This window comes from Gordionus sp. m RMFG-2023, chromosome 1 (genome assembly GCF_954871325.1).
Source record: "Gordionus sp. m RMFG-2023 chromosome 1, tfGorSpeb1-WG-v2, whole genome shotgun sequence".
NCBI classification, from domain to species: domain Eukaryota; kingdom Metazoa; phylum Nematomorpha; class Gordioida; order Chordodea; family Parachordodidae; genus Gordionus; species Gordionus sp. m RMFG-2023.
This window is the reverse complement of record NC_088775.1, coordinates 4719735-4747605: the sequence shown is the minus strand read 5'-3', so window position 1 is coordinate 4747605 and position 27871 is coordinate 4719735. Positions and strand designations below refer to the sequence as shown.

General features: G+C 30.8%; 1 protein-coding gene across 1 annotated transcript; it reads left to right on the top strand.

The window, feature by feature from the left end:
- On the top strand, nucleotides 1-27204 carry LOC135922263 (CAP-Gly domain-containing linker protein 1-like). Its single transcript, XM_065456675.1, has 22 exons — nucleotides 1-56; nucleotides 6695-6854; nucleotides 11331-11417; nucleotides 12880-13121; nucleotides 13535-13700; nucleotides 13795-14542; nucleotides 15409-15755; nucleotides 16257-16402; nucleotides 17408-17553; nucleotides 18449-18636; nucleotides 19259-19315; nucleotides 19416-19483; nucleotides 20262-20414; nucleotides 21184-21336; nucleotides 22176-22376; nucleotides 23189-23295; nucleotides 23581-23665; nucleotides 23838-23997; nucleotides 24586-24659; nucleotides 25270-25442; nucleotides 25591-26144; nucleotides 26949-27204. The coding sequence occupies exons 2-22, from the start codon at nucleotides 6779-6781 to the stop codon at nucleotides 26978-26980; spliced, it is 3963 nt and encodes a 1320-aa protein (XP_065312747.1). The 5' UTR covers nucleotides 1-56; nucleotides 6695-6778; the 3' UTR covers nucleotides 26981-27204.
- The last annotated feature ends 667 nt before the right edge of the window (nucleotides 27205-27871 follow it).

Genomic DNA, 27871 nt, shown 5'->3' with positions numbered 1-27871 from the left:
GAATATAGAATTTCCTAGTGTATAATTATTTATCATATGTTTTACACCTAGTTTAGGTAAATTTATTTTTTTGCTACATTTGAAGTTATAAGAAATTAATTCTCTACCTTCGATTTTTACACATTATATTTTTCTTGAAATTTTGACCAACCTCATAATGCTTAGTGAGATGAATATCATTAATAATAATGTAAAATTTATTAAATTTTAATATCCCAAATTACCAAAATTTATATTTGTTATTTAACATTATTAATAAATAATAGACCTGTATATGTCACATTTTCTACCTTGTATCATCTGATAATTAAGTCTTACTCTAAAAATATTGTCATTGAAATTAATTTTACTGGATTTTTTGTAAATTGTTTCAAAGGAAAATTATGAGGAGCATATGAATGATTATATTATTTTTAATTAAAAAAAATTATTTATCTTTTTAACCAGCTTTGAGCCTATATTAGCCTATGTAAAATTTATTATATTTTTTTAAAATTTTTGTATATATTTCTTGTATCTCATTTTAATATAGATTATAATTATGTGCTCATATACTCATTTGATTTTTTTTAAAAATATATTTTTATATTGAAATTCTATTTTTGATTTGTTTTGTTAGATTTTTTGATTTTTATTGTTGGTTTTAAATACATTTGAATAATAAATCAAAATATGATAATGATATTATAAATAATTTATTAAACTTTAAGTTGAATTTACTAGATCAAACTAAAAAAAATATTGAACTTTAAATTTTTATTGTTAATTATTTTTATAATTGCTTTTGCCCTCTAACGTTGAAGGTCCAACAGAGCTATGCTAGGTTTTCCTCATTTTCATCTAATTGGAATTTATTATTTAGGTAAAAGTAAAAATATGAGGAGCCCTCCACATGTTTATGGGCAAGCCACACGTATTTGTACACACAACATTACAAAAATGTTACTTAAACATCTATAGGCTTTAAGAAATCAAGGCTCGATGTGGCCCGAGATTAGTCTATATAACATTATTTCTTTTTATAGGCCAAAAGGCCTAATATAACCCAGGGTTAGTATCCTTGAAAAATAGTGTTATTATAAAAACTAGCCACTATAATTATCAGAGACCTGTAGAGTTAACATGCATGGCCTGACTTAGATTTTTCAGGCTCTGTCTGAATTTTTTGAAATATATTACATTTATTCTTAATTTTTGCAGTTAATAATGGCAATTTAAAATATTCAGTTTTAAAATATATGGCCTGGCCCAACTATATAGGGAAATTTTTTTTTAGTCTCCCTGGGCTGGGGTTAGGGCCCAGCATGGCCTGCAGCTCTCTCACATAATTAGTTACATTAAAAACTGTAACAAGTTATATTTTTGAAATATAATGATAAAAGAATAAATTTATTTTTCTAGTTACTTTTTAAAATATAAATATGTTGAATTTTTCTCTTTCATTGTCCTTATATATATTTTTATGTAAAAAGATCTGTTTAAAAAGTGGGTATATCATAAAATTATTTTTCTGGCATCCCCTCCCTTTATACTCTAGCATCTTTTCCTCATTATATGATGATTGATTGATATTTCCAAATTAAAATTTTTTTTAAAAATTGAATATAATTCCTCATTTACATTAAGCATTCTTGTAGAAAGTTTATTTAGTCTATGATGGAAGCTTATTTTTGGAGAAACTAGTATGCTCTTTAGACATAAAATCTAAAAAATTTTGTTAATAAAGTTAATAAATGAGCCCATATTTTTATGAAAAAATAGATATTACATGTTTTTTTAGTGCAATTGTTGCACATATTTTTTAGTGTAATTATTAATATTGTATTTCATTTATCTCATAAATGGCAAAATTATTTTGTATAATAAAAAGTTTTGTAAAGTAAAACTTGCAATGTAAATATTTACTTTTGGAAATGTAAATAGAAGTAACTTATTGAAAATATAAGCTAACTAAGGGGTACAAGATTACCATTTAAAAAAGAATCATCTGAACCATTTTCAATTTTTCTCAACGTTTTTGTTCATATTTTTCTTCTTCTTTTATAAATTAACCCTCGAAAAGTGATCACCCCCCCCCCCCCCCCCATCAATTCCCTCACCTCCCCCCCCTTTAGTTTGGTCTCTCCAACCCAAAATCAATCCTTCTATAAATGCTTTATCAAACTCTTCTATATTGACAATGCATAAATTCTTTTCGATCATCATATGTAGGTTTTTTTATAATAATTTTTGAATGAAAACGTTTTAAATTTTAAATACAATTCTAATTCCAAATATTTACTTAATCATTTTTTTTTATGTAACACATTTTATAGAATAAAAAACAATATTCAATGTCGATGAATAGCATGCCAGATTATGACTTATTTCTAATGTGACCTTTTTTTAATAAAAAAAACTTTTACAATCGGATATGACTGCCATTTTTTAAGGATAACCTTGTCTTTAGAAATTTTTTAATGACTGGCACTTTCTAACTTTATTAGTCGTTCAGAATCATTTCTTACTTATTTGTTACCTGATATATTTTTTAACTAATCAAAGAACTTTCTTATTTTTAGAAATTTGGTCCCTCGAGATGTCAAATTTATTCCAATTTATTATTTTGCGCATATGAACTTAGTGCGCATGTGCGATTTGTTCTTATCGACTAACCGATTTATCGAATCCTCGTATGTAAATTTTTTTTCCCCTTCTACGAAATTAATTTTTTATTCTTTGGCATAACATGAATTTTTCAAGGAGTATTTTTATCACGTGATCTAAAATTTATAAGGTGTCATAAAACTATTTTCTTAAATATATTTTCATTATTAAATTGCTTGACTTTACCTAAACTATATGGGTAAGGCCTTAGGGTAGTCTTGGGGTACGGAGTGATTAAAGAATGAGGGTCATATTTCGCACAAATTCAGCCTTTCTGTTTTGCTCTGTAAACGCTCCCCTTGGTTTAAATTGAGGTGGCCTTTTTATTAATATCATCGATTCAAAATTTTAAGTAACTTCTAAAAAAAAGAATTTGTCTTCGAAAATTATATTATCGTCTGCCCTTTTATGAATTTTTTTAAAATAAAATATTCCATTCTAAGGTACAAGTAAGTTTATTTTTTTTAAAACATTTTATATAATATTACAAAAATGAAGAATTAAAAAGTAGTGAAAAAAAAAGCAAGTCTTACGTTTTTCCTTTAAAAGGCATGCGCTTCGGCGTTAGGCCGTAACGCGAGGCTCAAACGGTCAACCTTTTGACCAATTTGCACGATGCCATTTTAGATCCATTATTTGCTTTTGAAAAGCTTATTGTGCTCACTATAAGGCCTGAGCCGACCAATCGTTGTATTTTGATAGGCCGGCCGCAATTCATTTATTCATAAATTTTTATATGCGAATCTGTTCCATTTGCCTATAATCCTTCATTTCTTAAACTTTGTATATCGTGTTTTTATGCGACCAATTTGGGTGGGGGGTGATTAGAACCACATAAGCTGCACTTCCTATCAGGGTTCCTTCTTGAGAGAACAGCTGATACCCATCTCTATAGTTCAGATCTAGTTTAAATCCTTCAAATCTAATATCATATACTTATATAATGAATAATAATAGCCACCTAAATATCGCCCTTCCTTCTCGACCCTTTTATTTTCATGTAATTTAAATCACCTCTAATAACTGACATTCGATCAAATTAGTTGACACGGAACTTTACATCCGAACTATTTTTTGTAGGAAATAAATATTTAAATTTTTAACTTTTTTTTGCTAATATTTAAAAATAAAATATAACCTATTTGAAATAGAAAATACTTTTGCGATTCACAATTCATGAAGATATTTTTTTTTCAAATTGCCACTCATGGGGGGGGATTTCTCTCCCTTTCCCCCTTGCTGGCACCCTAAAACCCTTTTATATTTTTCCAAACCTCTTTATAATGATTCTGCCTATATTTCAATGACATATAATAATACCTAAACTGACGATATATATTCATTAAAAGTGTACATCAATGAAAAACAGCTGGGGACGCCATTTTGATTACCCATTCTTTTTAAAATAACATATTTTTAAATAACACCAATCTGGATCATAAAATTAGGATAAAAAAAAAATTAGAAAATATTTAGTATTTTTAATATGAGAATAATGCTATATGGGTTATCAAAATGGCCGGTCCAGCTGATTTGCATTCAACGACGCTTTCAAATATATTATTATTAATTCATCGTCAGTCTAGGTATACGACATTACTATATCTATATTTTAAAAATTGTGTTTTTTCTTCTTCTGACATTCTCCCTTCATTTTTAAAAATTGATTTTGATATTCCCTTCATCTTTAAAAATTGACAAATCAAATATACTTTCATCGATATAATTTTCAAATTTTTTTTTTTTTCATTTACATTTCATTTTATTTTTTTATTTAAAAATAAATAAATATAATTTTAGAAAGAATAAAAAATAATAACAATCCACATTTGGGGGTTCATGTGACACATATATTATTCTTATTTTTTTTTCATTCACAAAACACAATTTGCTACCCCCCCCCCCTTCCCCTCCCTATCCACTAAATTCATAAATATTTTAAAAAATAAAATAAAATATATTTTTAATTGTTAAAATGTTATTTATTTTTTAATAAATAGATTAAATATAAATCAATAATTTATGATGATGACATTAATTTCTATTCGTGATGAGATATTAGATAAGTTTTGCTAATTAAATCATCTTCATAAACTTATTTTTAATTTTAAATATTGTAATACAAGATCTTTAAATATTTTAATTTTTATATTTAAAAATTAATTAATTTATGTAACGCGGTTTGAACTCAATTTTTTTTTAAGATAAAAAGATCCCTCGACAAATATTGCAGATAGAAATCCTGAAATCCCTATTTCCCAACCTCATAGGATTTTCCATCCTATGTTTATCATTCTATTTCAATTTTTTTTATTTTTTATTATTATATTGCACCTTTAAGGGTTGGCATTTAAATATAAGATACTATTTAGGGGGAGAAAAAAAAATTTAAAAAGATATAAAATACATATTTTTAGATACTAAAGTATCTTGTATCTTTAAATTCAAATTACAACGATACTTCTCAGAGTATATCTTATAATTATTTTTTTTGTAAGGACCAAAGGCAAAATGGAGTTTTAAGATGAATTTTTTTGTATCGTTTAAATACAAGATACTATTTAGGGAGAGAGAAAAAATTCAAAAAGATACAAAATATATATTTTAAGATACTACAAAAGATCTTGTATCTGTAAATACAAATTACAACGATACTGCTCATAGTATATCTTATAATTATTTTTTGTAAGGACCAAACACAAAATGGAGTTTTAAGGTTGAATTTTTTTTTTCGTAATTACAATTTTGCGACCTAAGCAAGAAAATTAAAAATTATTTTTGTAATAGTAAAAAAAATTTTTTTATTAAAGATAATAATAATAAATATTTAACTACTTAAAGTTTTGAAATCAATGCCCTTTATCGAATTAAATAACTCCAAATAAATTATCTCCCCTCTTCTTTAGTATCTATTTATTTTTTTAAAAAATTTAAAAGTTTTTTAATTTTTTTACAACTATTTATTTTTATTTTTTTTGGCCAATTATCACCATTATTTATATTAAGTAAAAAATTTTTTATCTTTTATTACCATTTTCACTTTAACAAATTATTAGATCAATAAGGCATTAAACTAATAAAAAAATAAAAGTAAGAACGAAAATTGGAGGGAAACTAGAACAATTTTTTTAAAAATAAGATTCTTCCCTGGAAACTAGTTTGGTGAAAGTTTATTTTGCAGATACTAAACCAAATTTTTTTACAGATACAAAAATGGCTTCAAATTTTGGTATTAGATTAATAAGGCATTAAACTAATAAAAAAATAAAAGTAAGAACGCAAGAAAGAAATTGGTAGGAAGCAAGAACAATGTTATTTTTATAAAATTCTTTCCTGACAACTAGTTTGGTGAAAGTTACCTTCAGCGCGTGGCAGATCCTACCAAGTTTTTTACAGATACAAAATGGTCTCAAATTTGGATAAGGGATCCCATAATTTGGCTAGGGGTGACCCTAAGATTTTTTTTCGTTAACTGATTCAAAAAAAAATCCCTATTTCTTATTGGTTTAATTATAATTTCCTCCCGGTGTGAGCCCGGGGCGCTTAAGGGATTATGTTTTTAGTTTGATCTTGTTAACATGAGTATGTATAGATTAGAGAACCCAAAGTCCGATTCATATTTTCCGCCAGTAGTAAGGGCGGACGGGTGGGCTGATAAACGTCCGTTTCGGATCTCTAATATACAGACATACAAATAAATCGCATTTTTAAAAATAAAATGTGTTTTTTTTTCTTCTTCAAAATGATAAATATTTTATATACAAATAAAATTATAATATAAGAAGCGAAGAATTTTAATTATAGAAAGAAATTTATAATTTTATTTTTTTATTATATTATATAATATGAAAAATAACTTAATTTTTATACTTTTATATATAAAAAATAAAAACTATCTTTTTATAAAAAAGACGTTAAAGAGAAGAAATTACTTTTTTATTTAAATAGCATCTTTTATTTAAACATATTATTATTATTATTAAATAAAAATCCCCCCCCCCCCCCACTCCCTTCTTCGACCAAATTTTTATATATTTTATTTTTATAGAAATTGATTTCGAAATTCGATATTCGCGAAAAAGTATAGTAAAAAAAAACAGTTTTATATTAATCGCGTTTTATTCGGGCGGAGATGGAAACGAACTCTAGACGGGAATTCAAATCCCAAATACCCATTTCGGATTCGGGAATTCCTAACAAAGCCTTCCGTAAGTATGCATACATTGTAAAAGTTATCCGTAGGCTGACTATTCGTATTCATTCGTTAAACGCATTTTGTAAAGCGTCGTTTAATACAAAGCAGCTGACGACGAGCTATTTTAGTTTCCCCGTGCGATGATAAATAATTTTTTTAATATAAATATATTTACGCGGGAAACCGGTATAGCGTGTCACCAGCTGATCAATATCGATTAAACACATTTAAATGAATTAGTCATTAAGTGTAGTTAAGTTATAATTAATAATTAAGCACACAAATAATAATATTATTTTTTTTCCTCGAGGCACTTTTTTAAAAACTTAAATTGAAACCAAGAAATCCCGAAATCATAACTCCCAAAGCCGAGATCACGCCCTAGATTCATTTACCTTTTAATCCTCAATTATATTCTAAATGGCTATCTGGACACCATTTTTACTGCTTTTTGAATGACAGATTTTTAAATTAGGTGACGCGCTTAAAAGTGCACATAATCCTATTTTAAAAAAAAATTCCTATACAGAAACGTGGAAGAAGGGAACGAGTCATGATGCAATATAGCATTTTTGACTTGCAACGTGTCATTTAAAACTCGGTATCATTTCCGGCTTTAATTAAATCTATTTTAAATAATAAAATGGGTATTACAAGTTTGAAATGTGATACACATAAGTTCTAAGAAAAAAAAACTTGATATACGCCGAACATGATTCATTTTTTTATGCTAAACGAGTTAGACCCACGTCATCCGTGTTCGAAGCGTATAATGGTATGAGATAGTAAAACTTTAATCGAGCATTATACATAATACCGTTTTTTAAATATCAATTTTTTTTTATCCTCCGCTTTTTTTACTAGTTATAAATTGACTACCCAAACGCTCGTAATAGCTTCGCGTAAATCTAGGAATGTTCAACTAATTGGATAAGATACATTTAAAATTTATAAAAAAAGTATCTGAAGTATAGGAATAGGAATTGAGGTTAGAAAGATACGTGTTAGGGTTAATATAATGCTTGAAGAGATAATGGGTTAAGTGTTAAGTGCATTGTTAAATCACCTAATATTGACCATCTTTATTATGGCTTAATCAAGCTTCTAGAGCCTCTAAGTTGAGTCTCAACTTGAAGACCGAAACCAATATTTTTTGGAATAAAAACATGGCTGCGCTGTTTTATAGTCAGACTAAAGTTAGGTAGTTTTAACAACACGATATTATTTATTGATTTTTAATATTAGAAAGAATTTAATCATTTTAATAATTAACTTTGTTTCTAAATCTGACAAGGGGCATTTGATTATATCTAGACTAATAGAAATTTAAATGAATCAGCTGTTTTGACGGCAATTTCCTTGAGTCGGACCATAATCCAAACGTTCTGTTATGACCGTAGCCTTAAGATGCATTTTATTTTTAAATGTTATTTAGACACTCTTTCTTAAATTTATCGTCGTAAATGTGGAAGAAAATGGCTACATTCTGAATTGGTGCCAATCATCACTCCCCCCCCTCCCTTCCCCCATTTATTATTCTTTTTTTTTTATCGCCGAGACATTTTTTTTAAAATAATTAGTTCTAATTTATTTTTTGACGACAAACGATAACATGTGACTCGTTTTGCATAAACCATAAAATTAATTAGCGACAAATTATTTAAAACCGTTTTATAATTTAAATGGCCTTGAATTGAAAAAAAGATACTTTTGTTTTTTATAAATGAATTTTAAATAATTTGAAAAAGAATTATAATATTTTTTTTTTTAAAAAAAGTATTATTTTTCGTGGTGATGTAAAAAGTTTATGAAATCCCGCTTATAAAATCGGGAACTGCACTGAAATCACCTTCTTAGCTGATGCCGATGGGGCCATTCCGCGTAAAATCGAAAGTGTTCCGTGATCGTGGACATCTTTCAAATCAAATAAATGTCACTTTTGCGCAAGTTGTTAAGTATGTTTGTGTGGGAGGTTTTTATAGATTAAAAATTTTTTTTTAAAAAAAAAACTCGAATTTACGTATAAATTATACACTTAATTGAAATATAAATATATTTACAAAATTTCAAAATATTTAAACGCTTAGCCGATATTTAAAAACCATCACTGAAAATGAGAAAAACAATGGAAAATTAAAGAAATAAATTTTCGTAAATATCAAATATAGGCCACTGCCATTTAAAAACTTTTTCGAGTAATCTTTATTTTTTTTGAGCGTTGTGCCAAATATAAGCTTGACACCATTTTTTTTTAACAATACCCAACACGATGGCTACCACTTTTCAGTGCACGTACGTTGGCTACATCAAACTTTATACTGACAACTTTCTATACATAGCCTGAGTATGTGCCTTGACTAAAGTGGTGGTTCTCCTTGTACTAGTTCATCCTTTAAAAGGACTAAGAACGAGATCTAAATCCTGTTATAAAGGTCCTACGCCGTCTCGTCTTATTGCATAATTACAGATGTTAAATATCAATATATCTAACCATTTTTTTAACAATACCCAACACGATGGCTGCCACTTTTCAGTGCACATACGTTGGCTACATCAAACTTTATACTGACAACTTTCTATACATAGCCTGAGTATGTGCCTTGACTAAAGTGGTGGTTCTCCTTGTACTAGTTCATCCTTTAAAAGGACTAAGAACGAGATCTAAATCCTGTTATAAAGGTCCTACGCCGTCTCGTCTTATTGCATAATTACGGATGTTAAATATCAATATATCTAACCATGTTTTTGTTATGCATTTATGTTTTAATTGTTTCAAGTATCTCAGCAAGTATGGATACTACTTTATTAGAGAAAAGCTAGACATAGTAAGGTGGATGTGACCGCTTGCCATAATATGGGACGTCTGGGCCTATACATACACTTAGCTGGATACACGAATATTCTGCGCACAAACTGTCTGCGATAGGAGTTAAGGGGCATTTGATATCCATACGTTGAAATACTAATCTGTCCCAGCATAGCAAAGGGAAATGACCATTGTCACTCTTAATCCTTATTTACTCCTATGTGCCAAGTATTTAACTCTGCTACTAAGGTCAACTGGTACAAGGAGAATCACCACACTGGCACAGGTAATTATTCAAACTATATACAGAAATTTATAAGCACCAAGGTTAATTGAGCAAATGCACGTGCGCTATTAGGTGTCAGACATCATGTTGAGCACTGGGCATTGACCAGGGCGGTATTTGCATAGCTTCATCTCACAAACGTAAATGTGGCAATGTTAGTTGTTGGAGTAAAAGTGGATCCAAGGTTGAGGGCTTTGGTTAAACATTGTGCATTATCAGTAACCTGGCTGGTACCTCTCGGCACTTTACAGCATACTCTGAAGTTTAAGCGTGTGCTCAGTTATGTAACTATTGCCCTGTGCCTGGGGTTGGCCGACTTCTAAAATTAATCCAATCCCTGTACGACCATTATTGTAGGGTAGCCTACCACATTGGTAATGAACACATGTTTGAAAGTCATTTCCCGATACAGAAACAAGTTCGCTGAACTAAGACATTTAGTAAGGCATTTATTGGGTCTGTCACACTTATGAGGACTTCTAATCTAATAATATGTTTCAAAAAGCAGATGGAATTCAGCGGACTAAATGATTTAATAATTATAAATTTAAAAATATACATCAAAACATTTTTTTTTAAAAAGATACCAAATATAGGCCTCTTAGTATTTTTTTTTAATAAAAATTCGAATTATCTTTATTTTTTACTTGATTGGCCAAAAAGAAATAAGACGCCATTTATTATCTTTTGAACCCTGACCGAAACTAATAAATTAAAATTAATTGTCACTATTCCTTCTCAACATTCTTGACAGCTATGCAACATGTCATTCTGATCTAAAAAATGCCCACAAAAAATAGGCCCTTTTTTTTATCGATTTGTACCGGAATAACCCACTACCAAAACCGATACTAACAGGTATCGACCGATATCGTAAATAATCTGGTTATCTCTACTCATGAAAAAAAAACATTTCCCGCTTTAAGATTTCTTAATTTTAGTGACATATTTACCACGAGGAATCATATACTTTATTCTATATTATAATGGGATTCTTTACTTTAAAAATAATTAATTAAACACCACGGGGAAGGGAGGGTAATCCGTATAACTTGCACTGTGATTTTTAAAGTTTGTTCTTCGTTAACATAAATATTTCAATTTTTTTTAAAAATCTGTTTATAAAAAACATATAATGTCTACAATGGTAAAATAAAACATATTGTGTGTTGATATAGGGAAAAAGAAAGAAGAAAATACATTTGTTTTTGGTCTGGAAATATAAGATTTTTTTTTCTCTTAATTATGAAGATAACTAACTGTGAGCGCCAATGAAAAAAAAAGAAAGAAAGAAAAATAAATAATACATGGATTGAATGGAAAGAAGAAATGGAAAACAAATAAATATCAAATCTCTAATTTAATTTTGTATTTTTATTTATTTTTTTTAAAAAAAGAAGCTCTATCAGAGTCTGCGCGGAAAGCGGGTTTGATAAAACCTAGAGCTGACGCTTACGCCGAAGAAGTACTAGGTCATCTACCAGGTTTCCAATTTTTTTTAATTTATATTCATTTCATGGTAACAGGCCCTCAAATTGCCAAAACTTTTAACTCTGGCACGATTGGAATTTAGCTTTTGTCCGGTCCGGTTTAAAATCCGGAAATATATCCTCGAAAAAAATAATAACCAAGGATTATGAGAATTTGAGGTTTCACGATTTTCTTATTGTAACGGTAAACACGGAATGTAGGAAAAGGAAAGAAAAGAGAAATCCTATTTTAAGAATGAATGATCATAGTAGCCGGTCATTTAATCTTCAAAATTTTTTAGAATAAAAATTTTTTTCCTTCTATGGAAAAATTTCCGGGCGTTACCCGCCCTAGCCCAGGGTATTGCGAATCTCCATTTAATAACAGTTTAACAACTCTACCGCTACATTTTATGAGCATGACCAAAGTTTTTAGCAGATTTGTATACCTTGTTTACGGCAAAACTGTTTAAATTATTCTGGGTAGTTTTTAACGGTTTTGCATTGACTCTAGTTTTCACGCTTCTCGCGCCCATCATTTCCCTTCTCCATAAAATTGTAATACGTGGAACGCATAATCGTTTCCTTTAGTTTACTTAGTTACTAACCAATCGAATTCATCTTTTCTTTTCTAAAACGAATTCGATATTTAGACGTCGGTTTTCCTTCCGGTTAATAATCAAACGGATAACTTAGACCGAATTCGTTTACGTGTCGTCTTTTTTAAAACATATTCGATATTTAAACGTCAGTTTTCCTTCCGGCTAAAAATCAAAAAGATAACTTTAGGTCAAATTCGTTTATATGTCGTATGAGTATAGAGGAATTCGCCAAGGGTAGAAAGTATAAATAATTTATTGCGCGCGTATGGATTTTTTAAAAAATTTTAAATGACTTATTTTGCCGCGATCGCGTTCTATGACGTGTACATTAGTCCCCGCCTTTCCTACGAATTTCGCGGTGAAATATTAGATCAAGATTATTTTAAATGAATCTTTCCAATATATCTTTGCAGAGTTTGAAATACTCTTCAATATAAAAAATAACTCTTCTTCAAAGATTTTGATCTCTGAAAATTTTTATTTTGAGAATTTTAACCTAGAATTCCAAAATTTTTTATAAGCAATTTTTCACGATTTTTATGCATAAAAAATCTTTCATGATGAAATCAAACTTAAAAGATTTTTTTTACCCTAGGTACTGCTATACTCTACTCTTGGTGGAATACAATCCCGTTTAAATCAGATCTTCAAATATTTTAAAAAAAATGATATTCCAAGCTATAAATTATTTAATATTTTAAAAAATACCTCTATGCCCTGATTCCTCTTCACTCTTAAAGACATATAGTTTACCGACGGTATTATTTCGACCAAATAAATCTCAGCATATCCATATGCCTGACACAAAAATGAAATAATAATTTAATTTCTTAATCCCCTCTCCACCCCTCTCGCGATTCTCGTTTCGTTTTAAGATACACTCTGTGGACCCCTCACCGCGGATACTTCTCGTAATATTTCGTATCCTGTTTTCGACAACGCGAATAACGTCACCGCCGACAAAATATATCGCCAAGACGGTGGTGCTTACGAAGGTTACGCTAAAGCAAAGGATATCAGATTGGGCATTAGAATATGGTTCAAAATACCATTGCGAGCTCTTAGCATCGAGGGAGACGCCAACGCAACTATGGACGACGTGTTTTTCAGTGGACGGGTTAGTTTCGTTAATAAATGTGGCATTATTTTATATAATTCGGAGTTCGAAACCCGGGTTTAAAAGGATTTCGGTTTTCGAGAGCGGTCCCGTTTCCGGTTCTTAGATTCAAGGGTCATCTCATAAATCTGATATACGATTATTCTCTAAAGTATCTTTTCCGCAAAACCTGCTTTGGCCACCCATTTTCAAGCCCTACCTTAAGTTTTTTTTAAAAAAATTTGGTTATTTAGACTCCAGTTCTGGGTTCAAAGGGTTCAGTCCTAGTTCATAAAAACTGTTTATAAGATTTCTAATTATTTTTAGTTGGGTCTTTAGACTTATGCTCATAATTTTAGATTTCCCCTCTTCCCCCAATCTTTCTATTCGAAAATTATAAATGGATTTTTTTTCACCCCCTTCTTAATTAAAAGGTTCAGTACATGGGTTTGATGGGCAAAACGGATGCCTCATTCAGAGTAGGCGTAGTTTTAGACTCACTGAACACATCGGCGACTCAACAAGAAAAATCCCTTTACCAACGTTGCCTATCCTTCGGTTCCGATGGCACCTATATCCCGCGTAATATAAAAACGCATCGTAAGTTTCTTTTTTTTTCTATTCAAATTTTTTTTTTTGAAAAAAAAAATCATATTTATTATATTCTATTCAAATTTTTAATGGAAACAAATAGCGAATCATTCAATTAATAATCGTTTTCCCGCCAGCAGCGTAACGCCTAACCACAACAACATAAGCAGCAACAATCGCAAATATTTCGATTGCGAACATGGCCGCGGCTTTTACCTCAAAGAGAACGAGTGCTACCAAAAGTCGGCGGCGAATCGCCACGACCAACAAGATAATTCTAGTAATAGCGGTAATCCCAGTATCATCTCTAAAAACGCCGCGAGTCAAGACGAATCGAATGACGACATATCCTCTTCCCTATCCTCCTTTTCCTCCCTAAACCTGAAAAGTCCCGGGTCCCAGTTTTCCCCGCTGCCGTCCCCCTCGAACGAATTTATCGATAACGGTAACAACACCTCTCCCCAATACCCCAATAATGCTCAAAACTATAAGCAAATCAATGCCAATAATTCTGATCGTTCATTCGACGAGGCTCCGAGAGAGGAGCTGAGAATCGGAGATAGGGTGGCCATCAAAAATAGCGATCCCGTGGCGAAATTACTAGATAAATCAAACCTTTTTGCCAATAATAGCCATCACCCTAATAATCCATCCAATTATAGTAGCATGGCGAGCGATCTGAATACCCTGAGCGATAGCGTAGTCAACTTGACCGAAACCGGGGAGGGGAGAAATATGAAAGCCGGGATCGTAAGATACATAGGCCCCATAGATGTTTCTCCCGGATGTTGGGTGGGCGTGGAGCTCGACCTAAACTTGGGAAAGAACGATGGGAGAGTTAAGAATAAAAGGTTTGATCTTTTTTTTTTAAAAAATAAGTAAATTTCTTTCCTTTTTCATTCATAATATTGTGATCCATTTTTGGAACTATGATACTTAATAAAACATGACTAATCATCACCCACCCCCAGGAAAACAGAAAAAAAGAAATAAAGACAAGGGAAGTGGAGAAGGGTTTATCATCAAAGATATTAAATAAGTTAGAATGGGAAAGTCTCCCTAGGTTTTCAAACTGTTAGAAATGGATAGTGTTGTTAAACGGCTAACTCAATATTTTAGACAGATGCCTAAGCCTCGAGATTTCGATAATATATGCCTAGAACTTTGTTCCTTCTATGAGCAAAATCTTCAGGCTTGCGTAATATTTTTCCGGATGAAATATTGAGTTAGCCGTTTTAAAAAATCGGCTCAAAACGAGCCGTTTAACAACACTAGTTATGGGGAAAAAAACACTCCCTTACCATTTTTATATGGATTCAGATAAAATGTCAATCATATATTAATTTAAAGAAATAAATGTAAGCTATAATTACGGCAAAATTTATGGTTCAATCTGGCATATTTATTGGCACTGAACTTACCGCCAATGACCGCAACATTGGAAATAATCTCATCGGGATTGGTTCTTTTGTGCTGGGCGCACTTTCGCTCATCTAGACATCTTTTCGCTAATATTTTTTGAAAATTGGAAGGAGGCCCTCTTCCTTAAAATCCCCCAGGAACATTGGGATTTAGAAAAATGTTTTACGTATTTTAGGAAACACTTATTATTACCCAAGCTTAGTTCTGCATTTTCTATTATTGTACATATTTTAGGAGAGCAAAATACTATAATATAATATGCAATAATTCTCCCCATATATTGTATTTCACATAGGTACTTCAAATGCAAACCCAACTATGGTATTTTCGTGAAACTCGAGAAAGTGGTCAAACTTCCCCAGGATAACAGCAATATCTACCACAAAATTTCCGATAACTTCAATACTTTCCGCAACGACCTCGTTTTAAACCGTAGGACCACGATCACCGGAGCCTGTCTTACCGCCGGGAACAGGAACAGGTTTTACAACTCGACATTGCATTTGGCGCGCATGGGCAGTCAGGAATCCCTAGCGAGCGAAGCCTCATTCATGAGTTTGAATCCGTCAAACGTACGCAAAACGCCTTCCTCATCGTCCGTCATCAATAACGCGCGCCATAGAATTTCGATGAGCCAAAAAAGTAATTTAACCAAGCGATATAAATGTTCTTTTGGGATCGCTAGAAAATTTCTGTCATATATTACTTTTTAAAAATTTATTTCCTTTCAGTAAGGAATATAGTTTAGTAATGGCTAAAAATAGGCAAATTTGGCTGAAACTACAGCAGAGTTGTTAGAGATATACAGAATTAAAAATGTTTTATCTGTATCCTGTCTATACATAAATCTGTACAAATGTATCGGTATCGCGATATATTTTAATTTGTTTTTTTCCAATTGTAAACACGTTTTAGTTAACACAATTTATGACGAAAATACGATTAATGGCAATAAACAATCTTTATATACTACAAAATTTTTTAATGATTGATATTAGCGATTACCGGAAGTTGAAGAATGTTTTCAAATACTTTCTCACTTCTCTTTATCATTAGGAACTCAAATTTTATTAATACGCAAGCAGGATGGTATAACATAACATTCTCATTTTTTTATAAAAAAAAACAAACATATATTTTAAGATCCAATGTACGATAACATGGCTACTAAAGGTAAGGACGATTATGCCTCTACACTAATGATGTTGCGAATGGAACTGGATAAATGCTTGAAGTGTTCGGAAGGTCAAAAAGTCGAAATAAATCGCCTCACAACTCTTATGAAAGAAGTATATTAACGACACCATTGCAAAATTAATTTCTTTTATAAATCGATTAAATCCCGCCATTTTATAAATTGTTTTAAAAAAATTCCAGTCTTATCCCTGGCGTACTTAAGCGGGCTCCGCTTTACCCGATCTCTTTAATTAAAAAAATCTTTTAAACGTATAACCCGACCTGCTTGAGGGTCGGACTCAACTTAGAATCCTATTGTAAGTAATTATATCTGTTTATGAGATTTTATAGTTCGTCATTTTAGTATTGGGTTCTAAATTTCACTTGTATCTGGTTTACAATATGATGGAGCTTGGCGCCACCTTCAGGCCCAGTTCGATCCGACGATTATTTTTTCAAAGATCCAATTCCGACAAAATTCAGGGAATTATTATTTGGAGACTGAGGGAAAAAAAAGGAAAGAAAGATTTTTTTAAGGAAACGGAATTTATTTTTATAGTTAAAATTAGAAAAATTAGCCGAGGTATTAATCTGGCCCGATCGGTCAGGAAAAATATCGGATCGATCTATCCGGGTTGGATTTGTTAGCTATCCAGGTCTGATAAGACATCCATGCTAGGTTCTACAGTTTGTTTCGAAAATACAAAGGTTTTGGTGGGTAGAGGCATGGATGCACAATATTTATCGAAATATTATATAATTATAAGATACAGATACTATTTAAAATTTGTATTTTAATTATTTTTTTTTCAAATAGCTAGAAAAGATATAAGATTCATTACTATAAAAAACACAAAATTAATGCCTGAACTAAAGACATTCAAGCAGGGGGAAGGGGGTATAGTCTTTTTAAAATATTCTAGTGATGTGAAGAACATCTTTCATGCGGGATTGGCACTCACGAGAATTTTTGCAAAAGACATAAGTGCTAAAGGGACCGGGGCAGGGTTGGATCCAAATTTTCCAACAATTTTGAATTTTCTGACCCCGAACCCGTAAATAACACATTTCCCAACACGTCACGATGCCTGATTATTTATTTTTTTTTATAAAAAAAGAAAAGTGAACAATTCGATTGCTTGAACCAAGATTACGTAAATTTTAAACAGAACAGCGAAGAAAAAATTTCGTTCCTTCATTCCCAAATCGAGGATTTTGAGAAGCAAAACGATGATTTGGAAAACAAATTCAAGGAAGAACAACAGTACGATTATTATTATTATATCTTTTGGCGCTACGTTCTTTTACTTTTTGTAACTTGTATTTCGGCATAACTGTCAAATGTATTTATGATGCACAAAATGTATGAGTTGGAACAGTTATTCTGGATTTATGATGGGATTTCGTTCCGAAACGATTTAACAGCTGATAAAATTTTTCTAAATCTACTTGAGATCAATTTTTTATTTATCTGACATTACTCTTTATTTTTAACAGGGCTTCGAACTGTTAAGTATAACAGTTCTGTTCATTTCGGGTTTTAGCTAAAAATGTTATAAAGGTTTTGTTCCATTTCCGGTTTTTATAAATTTGGGTTTTTTTTAAAAAATAAAATAAATTATACTCGATTTCGCGCTTCAAAATATTCTAGGGTTTTGCGGAGATGACAAAATTTTTTTTTTGACCAATTTAGTCACAATATAGAATTAGCTGTCGCGAGAATTCCTGCTTTTGTCTCGTGACTTTGCTTAAATTAAAAGCTTGTTACAAGGCAACAACCGTTTCAAAAAATTCGATTGAGTATATTATATCCTCCAAAATGAAAATGATTTTTTTTTTCGATTTCTTTTGGCAAAATCTGCGCTAGCCGTTATAGCGAATTCTAAAAAAACCGAACTGGTGGGACCACTTTAAAACAGTTAAATTCTTAAATATGTCGATCGTAGCTTGAGTGGCCACTTTTTTGAACCGAGCCATTATAAAACTATTCGGGTTCGGTCAATATAAATTTGATGTTCTTCATAAGAAACCCTTACAAAACAAACGGGGTTTGGCTTATGTTCATAGCCCAAATTTTTCTCTCATTCTTTTTTTTTTTTGGTTTTTCGTTTTCGGTTACTTTTAAATTGATTTAAAATATTATATTATAAAATTGTAAGGAAACGCGAAGAGGCAGAATTTCAATTGGAAGAGATGTCAATCATGAAAGACGAGAACAATCAAAATGAAAAGTGTGCATCAAAATCCGATTCGATGGGCGTTAATAACACGGGCGAAGTTATCAGCGAGGAAGTGTTCGTGGATTTAGAGGAGGATTTGATATTGAACGAAAACATTCGGGAAAAAGGTTAGCAAAATTTTTGTTTATGAAAATAAAAGTGTTTACAAAATCTAAAAAAAAAACAGAGCGGAAGCATGACCATTTTTTAAAAAAAAATAGCGCATCCGGTTTCTATTTAGAAGCATATTCATGATAAATCTACTTAAAATAAATTATCATACCTTAGAAAAGCAATCACATTTTTTTTTCACGGATTACGACTTAGTCTGCGATCACAGTTAGCGCGAATTCGCGATGAAAAATTCGAAAATACGAGCGTATTTTTTATAATTCGCCGCGAATTCGAGCTTTCTATAAATGAGGAATTCGGCAGTATTCTAGGTGGACGCGTTTAACGGCTGATCGAGTTTAAAAAATCTTTTAATTGAAATTATTCGTCAAGATTGAGATTAAAGATAATAGTAATATGTAAAAAAAAATTGATTCTATAAAAATATTAACAGTCCTGATTAGCTGTTAAAAGAATGACATTATGATTGCGGACTTATATAGTGGCCATTTTTCGTCCATTTATTTATTAGCAGTTTAGAGACTAGTCGGGGTTCGGTTGATTTAAGTATCCAGAAATTTCTTACAGATTTTATAACTTCCTGTAAATCATATTTATGCCATTTTTTTTCTCCTCCAGATGAAAAAATACAAACACTTTACACCGAGAATGATTCATTGAAATCGAAGATTGAAAGTATGAAATTATGATTTTATTTTGGATATAATTTTAAACCTCCCTCCCTCCTTCTCTTACCATGACAAATGTATTTCTAAAAAAAAATATTTTATTGTAGAACTGGAGAACGATTGGATTGAACTCAATAATGAAAGACAATCTTTAATGTTAGCCAACTATGATTTGGTAAAAAACAAATTTAAAATTGGAATTTTTTTTAAAAAAATAATAAGAAAGGAAAAAGGTGGAAAATGAAAAAACTAAATAATTAAATAATAAAAGACAGAAGTTATAAATAAATGTTTACAGATGAATCTAATATCTAGACCTGAATAGCCTAAAATCACAGATTACCTTTTTTTTTGGTTTTTAAAATTCTATTTTACTATAATAAGAAACTAATTTAATAGCACAAACAACATGACTTATTGTCTCGACTGTCCTCTCATATGAAAAACTAACGAAATACTATTGTATAAGCCCGAAAAACACATATAATTTTATTTATTAGTTATTTTAAACCTATTAAATATCATTTGTTCACTTTAGTAGACCCATTTCTAACCTATTTTATAGGGTCTATAATAACCTATTTAATCTCATTTTTCAACTTAATTAATGTGAATTTTAACCTAATTTTTCTTATATATATATATATTACATCTAATAATATAAAATGGTGGTTCCTTCCTTTTTTTCGTATTCTAACACAGGTTTGGGCTAAGTGTTGCGAAAACGCCTTATTTGGCCGGGTTTGAACCTACCCAAAACCCGAAATTAGTTTAAGATACTTAACCTAAGGAATGGTTAACCTTAAAGGAAGCCGAGAAAATAAATCAATACTTGCTCTCTTAAGACATCTGATTGTTTTCCAGCACAAATCCTCAAGATTGATAGGATCTTAATTCGCATTTGCTACATTATAGGTGTATAAAACAAACATTTTTTTTTTGCCAAATTTAAGCAAAAGGCTATGAATTCCCAAAAAAGCGCAAACGTCTCGAACGATTTGGAACAAAGAAATACTGAACTCGTTGCTATTGTTGAAAATATGCGGAAGGGTATAGAGAAATTGAATGAGGAAATCCTCGAAAAAAATACGAAAATGATTGAAATGGTATTATTATAAATTTTTTTTTTTGAATAATTTCACAATTCCAAAAACAAGACAAAAAAAAGAGAAAAAGATGATTCTAGGCAACATTTTTATTGCGCATGCTCTAACACAAAAATAAAATTGTTTAGGCCAATTAGAAAATCTCTGGATTTTCGACTTAATCTAAATAAGTTCCCTACTTCTATTGGATCCCCATTTTCCCTGCCTATTTTTTTTTATTGGTTCTTCTAATCCCCCTCATGCCTACCAGAGTAACCTATTTATAATAATGAAAAAAAAATACCGATTTTATTTTATGATCATTTCCATTTTTTTGACATTTTAAAAATATATTCACCTTAAAAGGCCTTACTATTAAGCTGTAAATAAGAAATATTAAATGATTGATGATGCCTCTAGATAAATTTATATCCAAAGATATCTAAAATTAAAGAGACGACGGACATTTGCCCAAAACACCTCATTTTTTTTCGACCTTAAGAGGAGGCACCCATATCTCACCCGCTGTTGAGTTGGAAGCTAAAAAAATATTTTTATAGGATCTTACGAAATTGGGTTGAAACTCATGGTGCTGATTTGTCATGGAAATTCACCCTTGGAGCAGCTGGTAATGATCCAAATATTTTGAGCTTCTCTCAACACGCTTTCTTCCCTATACAATTTCCACAGCTTTAAAAAATGTTTTGATACCGAATCCAATGAAATCATTTTCGAATCTTTCATGCTTTTTTTAATTATACTTCTTATTTGTAACATTGTGAACTGCAAGGAAAAGGTGTGCTTTTTGCAGGTCAAAGAAATAAACGAACAAAAAGAGGAACTAGCCAACAAATGCCTGAAGGCACAGGCTAACATCGATTTATGTCATCAGAACTTCACGGAACTGGAGGGAAAATGCCATATATACGAAAAGAAAATCGAAGTTTAATACATTTTTTTTTAAAATTATTTATTATGCATCTATTAGAAATCGGCTCAAATAGGCCCCCATAATTTGTTTTCCCTATAAAAATATTTTTACGCATGTGTTCCGCCTTACTCAAAATTTTATAAAACCGGGCTGATCTCAAATACGTATAAATTCGTGTGTTTATAACGTTCCTAAACGTCACTCGATATCACGCTTTACAACGGTATCGCATAAAGTCATGATTCACCCAAAATCCTACCTCCGGTCTTTACGTCGTGGTTGGGGGGGGGGGGAGGTGGAAACGTCTCCAGCTAGCTAATAGATGTTTAAAATGTTCTCCATGTTCTGGGATGGATACGGATCAAGGCCATCTAAATCGAGTTTGGTGTCAGAAAGGGAAAGAAAATTGGGTGATATCAAATGCGACTTTTATCTGCAGGGTATACGTGAAAGGGGTCCATGGGAGGGGTGGGGGGTTACCCGGGTAAACCTGCAAAACCGCTATTAATAAACGGTGAAAGAAAGAAAAAAAGAAGAAGTGGATATCATATAGGAGAAAAATATATAATATTTGCCAGCCCATCCCTTTACGAATCTTCTGGTGCAAAAATATTTAAGATTCGATAGAATTTCAAAATGGCAGAGTGACCAATTAGTGGGTTTTCTTCAAATTATTTCGTTTAGTAATGAGTTAAATATGTAGAAATCAGGGACTTTTAAAAGAAAGTAAAAAAAGAAATCAGAATTATTAGAAGGAGGCAGGGGAAAAATGTGAAGGGATAAATCAATGATCGTAATAAAAAGAAAATGGAATAATATTATTTATTTTTTAAATTTACGTTTCCGCCAAGGCGAACAACGCGGATTCCAATCGTAGATACGAGGAATTAAAGAGCCAACTCTTCGAGGAGATGCAAGTAAAATTAAATTTGGAAGCTCAGAAGCTTAAGCGAGACAGGAGTGAAGAAAATCGTGCCTACCAAGATAAAATAAAGCAGCTCGAAGCCATTAACGCTGAAACTCTGGAGAAATTTGTATCTACTTCTCAAAAAGTGAGAAATTTTATGACATTTTTTTGATTTCTAATCTAATTTCTCTCATTTTTTCCCATCAAATACTGTCATTTTTTAATGTGTCAATTTGCAATATCATAAGGTGTCCACAACATTACTCTTAAATTGTAAGATAATACTATAAATTTTTTATTTCTAAAAAAAGGACATTATGACAAAAAATATGTTAAAATAAACTTTGAAATGCAATTTTTGAATAATCATTATTATGCACGATAACAAGACTTGTAGAAATTTATTAATATGTACTATGTATACATAATTCTTTCTTTGTATTAACCTATTGCCTATAAATATTTTTAATCAATTTAGTTTGGTATAACATCTGGTCCTAGTAGCCATATAAGTTTCTACGGATCTTTCCTTTTTCCTTGTCATCCTTAGTTTCCAGCGTTACTTTTAGAAATTTAAATAAATAAAAATGGGCAAAGTAAGTATCTATGATTGTTGCCAACTTACTAATTTTAGTTTGATATTAAAATAAAAAATAGGCACTTAGTCAAATTAATATATTTTTTTTGAATTTTATTATGTTTAAAAAAAATATAAATCCAATTATATTGGTTTTTCCATAGGGATGGAAAAAAAACAAAGTATTTTTCGTGTTTTTTATTTACATCCCTTGATTGAATAATCGAGCATATCCCCTCATGAATTATTGATTCTCTTTTCACTCTTAGAAACCATCATGGTTTTTAATTTTTAAACTCCTCGAATTTATACAGTAAAAACACCTTTTTTTTAAGAAAATATTGATTGAATATTTCAAATTTTTTAAAACTTTTATACAGATGGAAAGACTTGATCAAAATTACCAGATGAAAGATAAGGAGCTACAAGATTTCTTCTCTATTAATGCTGGTTTAAACGAAGAAATCGAGAGGATTCAAAGAGAATTGTAAAATTATTATTTATTTTTAAAATTATACAAAAAAAAATGAATATAAATGAATATTTCTAAAGCTAAATTTTATTAGTTAAATTTTTGTCCGTTGAAATGCTTCACGAATTGCGTGGGCTATATCTTTAGTACCAGTAAAGAAAGACGGAAAGAAAGATAGTGGATAAATAGATAGATAGATATCTAGATAGCTACTATATAAACTCTTTAAATAATACATTGTCATCTTATTAAAATATTTCCTTTTATTTATAGAATGTACCTTAAAAATTACTTATTTAGAGAAAGAACGGAAGGACTGTTTTTCTCTCTTAATGAAGAAAAGACTGAAAGAGATTCGGAACTTGATGACTTGAAGGCTACGATCGTAAATAAATTTCATAATTATTGTTTTACTTGTAAATTTTAAATTATCGGTCGATCGTCTAGAGGGACTTCAATTTTTTTAAAGGCTTAATCATTGAGATAAATTCGATTTTTGGTTTAGTTTTCGTAAAAAGAAATAAAATATTTTCATTTTAAAAAAATTAAATGATTAGGATAAGCAAGAATCGATGATTCAAGCTTTGCGTTCGACGAACGAAAAATTAAGCGAAAAGGACATTTTAACCAAGGAAAATTCGAAAGATGCCGACCTAAACGGATTTTCTGATTCGTTCAAAGAAGACATCGATAACTTGAACATGGACAGCGCGATGGGTAAAAAATATATTTTATTTTTCCTTTATATACTTCTCGATCAATTTAATTTTGAGAAAGAAAGAGAGGAAAAAAAAACTATACAAATGTTGTAAAATATTAACCAATTTAGCTCAGAAAATTGTATTTTGCAACTCTGTGTTATTTTTTAAAATTTCATAATGAAAAGTTCTAACATATTATCCTCGTTGTAATTCCTATTATAACTGGTGTCGGCAAATAATTATTTATATTTAATTTTTAAAAAAACAGTAACACATTTTTAAGCTTGGGTCTGGTATGAATGGGCAGGGATAGTTTATATTAATTATGGGCTAAGACCTGATGTTGACTAAGGTTTTTTCACCAAAAATACAAAAATAAATATAATGCTAAAATTTTCACAATTTTTTTAAATTCATATAGAAAATGATACTATTTATCTGAAGATTTTTGTAATTTATTTTTTTTTAAATGTAAGACTAAAATATTTATTCAATATGTGTCTATTTACCGACCTCTTATACACATTTTTATAAAAAATATAAAGCCTTTGAAATTCTATTTCCTTTTTTTAAAAAATTAAATTTTTTGTTATATCGTATGAAGGAGATTTCAAGAATTTAGCGGCATCCTTAATTCCCGAGAATTACGATACCATACACAAACAATGCAACCTAAAAGTAAACCAAATCAGATATATTCCAATTATCCGTTGTCGATATCCGCCCAAATCATGGGCCGGTTACCAAAATATTTAAACCGATATTCGACCCGGTATGCGGTAATATAGGGATATCGGTAAAAATGTAGTATCAATTGGTTATTTGAATAATTTTTTATCGTCGTTATTCCTTCTCGTGGTTGTTATTCGATGAAAGAAAATTTTGACTACTAGAAAGTATCATTGTTGGTATGAAAGAGCCCCTCACCCCGGATTCACGGTTAGCTCGAAATCGCGGCGAAGTGAGCAAAATTGTCAAAATTAGAAAGGGCAAATGTTGTCAAAAATACTATCGCCGCGAATTCGCACTTGCGAATGCCGACTCGGAATGGCGACAATCCGACCAATTTCCTCTCTCACTTAGTTAAAGCCGGAACCATTTTTTTTTGAAAATGGCGGACCGGACACGAAAAAATAGTTTCTGTATAGCGTTTTTTCTTGAAGGTGAATCATTCCAAAAAATAATTTGTGATAACGATGTATCTTTTTACAGTTATCAGGAAATTTAGGGCATCGCTTTCGATATAATTTAAAATGCTAATTCACCACCATTTTATTTTTTTTTACAGCAAGAATTCCTGAATGCTGTCATCATTGGCATGAACGAACAACTGGGCCGGCTTAACGTCAGACTCGATGAAATGAAGATGCTGACCGAAGAATCTAACACACGTCTCAATAATGGTGATCGGGATTCGAAAATTTATTTAAAATCTAACTCTTCGGATGAAGATGGATATGAGTTATTTTTTTTAAATGATTAATAATATGTTTTAAAAAAAAGAGTTATATGAAAAGAAAGAAAGAAACCAACAAAAGAAGAGAAATAAAAAATGAAAAGAAAGCTAAAAATTTACTTAAATAGTGTAAAGAATAACTTTATTTTAAAGATTCGTATCCCCGCCAAGATCCCCTTCCAAACGCGATAAATTACTATCTGACGAGTCGAATACTTCTAACAAAAAACACCGTATCAAATTATTTGCCGATTCTGCCGAGCTCTTGTTTAACAAAAGTTTAACGGCGGCCGCTAAAAAGGTTAAAGCCGACGCCTTAGCCAAGAGACCTTATTGCGACGAATGTCAAATATTCGATTCTCACGAGACGGCACATTGCCAATACACTAGCGCTGCCGAAAACGGTCGCTTAGATGATCCAATATTCGTGGATGGCGTTCGTAACAAACAATCTCCTAAATCAAAAGGAGATTTATGGGATTTCAAAGGAGTGCTAGCTAAGGTTAAGGGGATCAACGGACATTCAAATTCTCCCGAAAGTTGCGATAAAATCTCGATAAATGGCAAAGTTGTCCGCAATGGTTCCTGCGATCATTCCCCTACAAAGAAACGCGGTACAGATACGGTTAAAAATGGCAAAGGCATGAAAGGTCTCAAGGGAATGTGGAGAGGCAGTATCGACCGACCTTATTGCGAAGATTGTGAAGGTTCGATTGATTGAAATGCGGGAAATATTCTGGATTTGATTTATATTAGTATGGTATTCGTAGAGATCTTTTCTTGCCCCGGTTCGGCCGTAATTTAAATTAGTGGGCCGGTCCGAATCTGATAATCATTGGACAATCTTTATACAATAAATTAGAATTCGATATTTAATTAAAAATCGGAATTTGCCAGGGATTTTATTTTCCGAGTGGATCGAACACAAAAAATTTTTCTCGGACCGAGCTGAACCCGCAAAAATAAAACAAGACCGACAGCTCCCACTTATAATATGTGCCAATCTGTATTGTTGCGACTTTTAAAGCGCTTTCACCGATAACAAAAAAAAAATAGGAGTTTACAATTATCACTTTTAGCATCGTAAGCGGTGTATATGCAGCTGTAAAGGATTGAGCTGGGTCGAATTCTAGACCTAACATTAAGTTTTCAAGAAGATACCAATAGTAAGCGGTTGGCATCGTTTAGGTCGATTAGTGAACGCGTTAAGGCTTATATCTTGTAACCCCACGTCTCAAAAAGTAATTTAGTAATTTTTTAAAAAGAAAATTCGCAAAAAGTTGGATCTGCTTGGTTACGTGTAATTGAAAATTATTGGCTTATAGCATAGAACCGGATCTGGCTCTATCCGGCTTTGAGTGGACCGGACTTGGAAGAACAGGCCTTGCCCGACCCTATCCAACTTGGAGTAGGGCCATACTGGGATTCGAATATAAATTTATATTGCTTATATAATAAATGCTGCCTTATAAAAAAAAAATCCCATATATTTTATATTTTATTCATTCTAGAGTTCGATCATGAGCCCTGTTCAAATCCTTGATACAATAAAATAGAAAACTTTGTTTTTTTAAAAAAAACACACAATTACATTTATTATTAACTTTTCCATCCAATTAAAATATTTTTTTTTTTAAAAAAATGTATTTATTTTTATATATATATAGCATTCCAAATTCCAAATTGTGTGTGTTTTTTATAATATAAAAAGAAGAAAAAAAACTTTATATTTATATCTTATTAATATTTCATCGAGGTATGTAAAATATTATATAAAATAGTAACTTTAAATAATTATGAAATTAAAATTCATATCTTTATAATGATTTATTTTATTTATTTTTTTATTATATTTAAAGGTAAATTTTATGTTTATTTTTGATGTATTTTGAAAACGAAATATTTGACCTCTTAGTTTTCTATGCATATTTTAATCAATATTTCATGACGCAAAATTGTAATATAATATTTTGACATATTAATTTTTTTAAAAAATTAAAATAGATTTATTTAAATTATTTATTTTGGGTTACTATAAAATAAATAAGAAATTTATTTATCTTTTTTTTTTTACAAATATTGTAAATATTTATTATATAAAAATACATTTTGAAGATTTTTTTTTTGAACTATATGAATGAATGTACGATGACAATGACGTGACTTTAAATTATGTTTAAATAAAAATTATCTTACCTAAAATTGATTTGTAAATCAGACCTGCGAACCAGGAGTTAATGACGTGCATATGCACAATTAGATTGGCGTAGGAGTCAGTTGCATCACCATCATGGTGCGAACAGCTGATTTATAATGTATGGACACCTTTAATTAACGAATCGCTAAATACATATTTCCCCGGAATGGGTTTATAAAATGGTATAATTTAAAATAGCTGGGCTAGGCTTAATAATCCGAGCCGGCCATTTTTAAA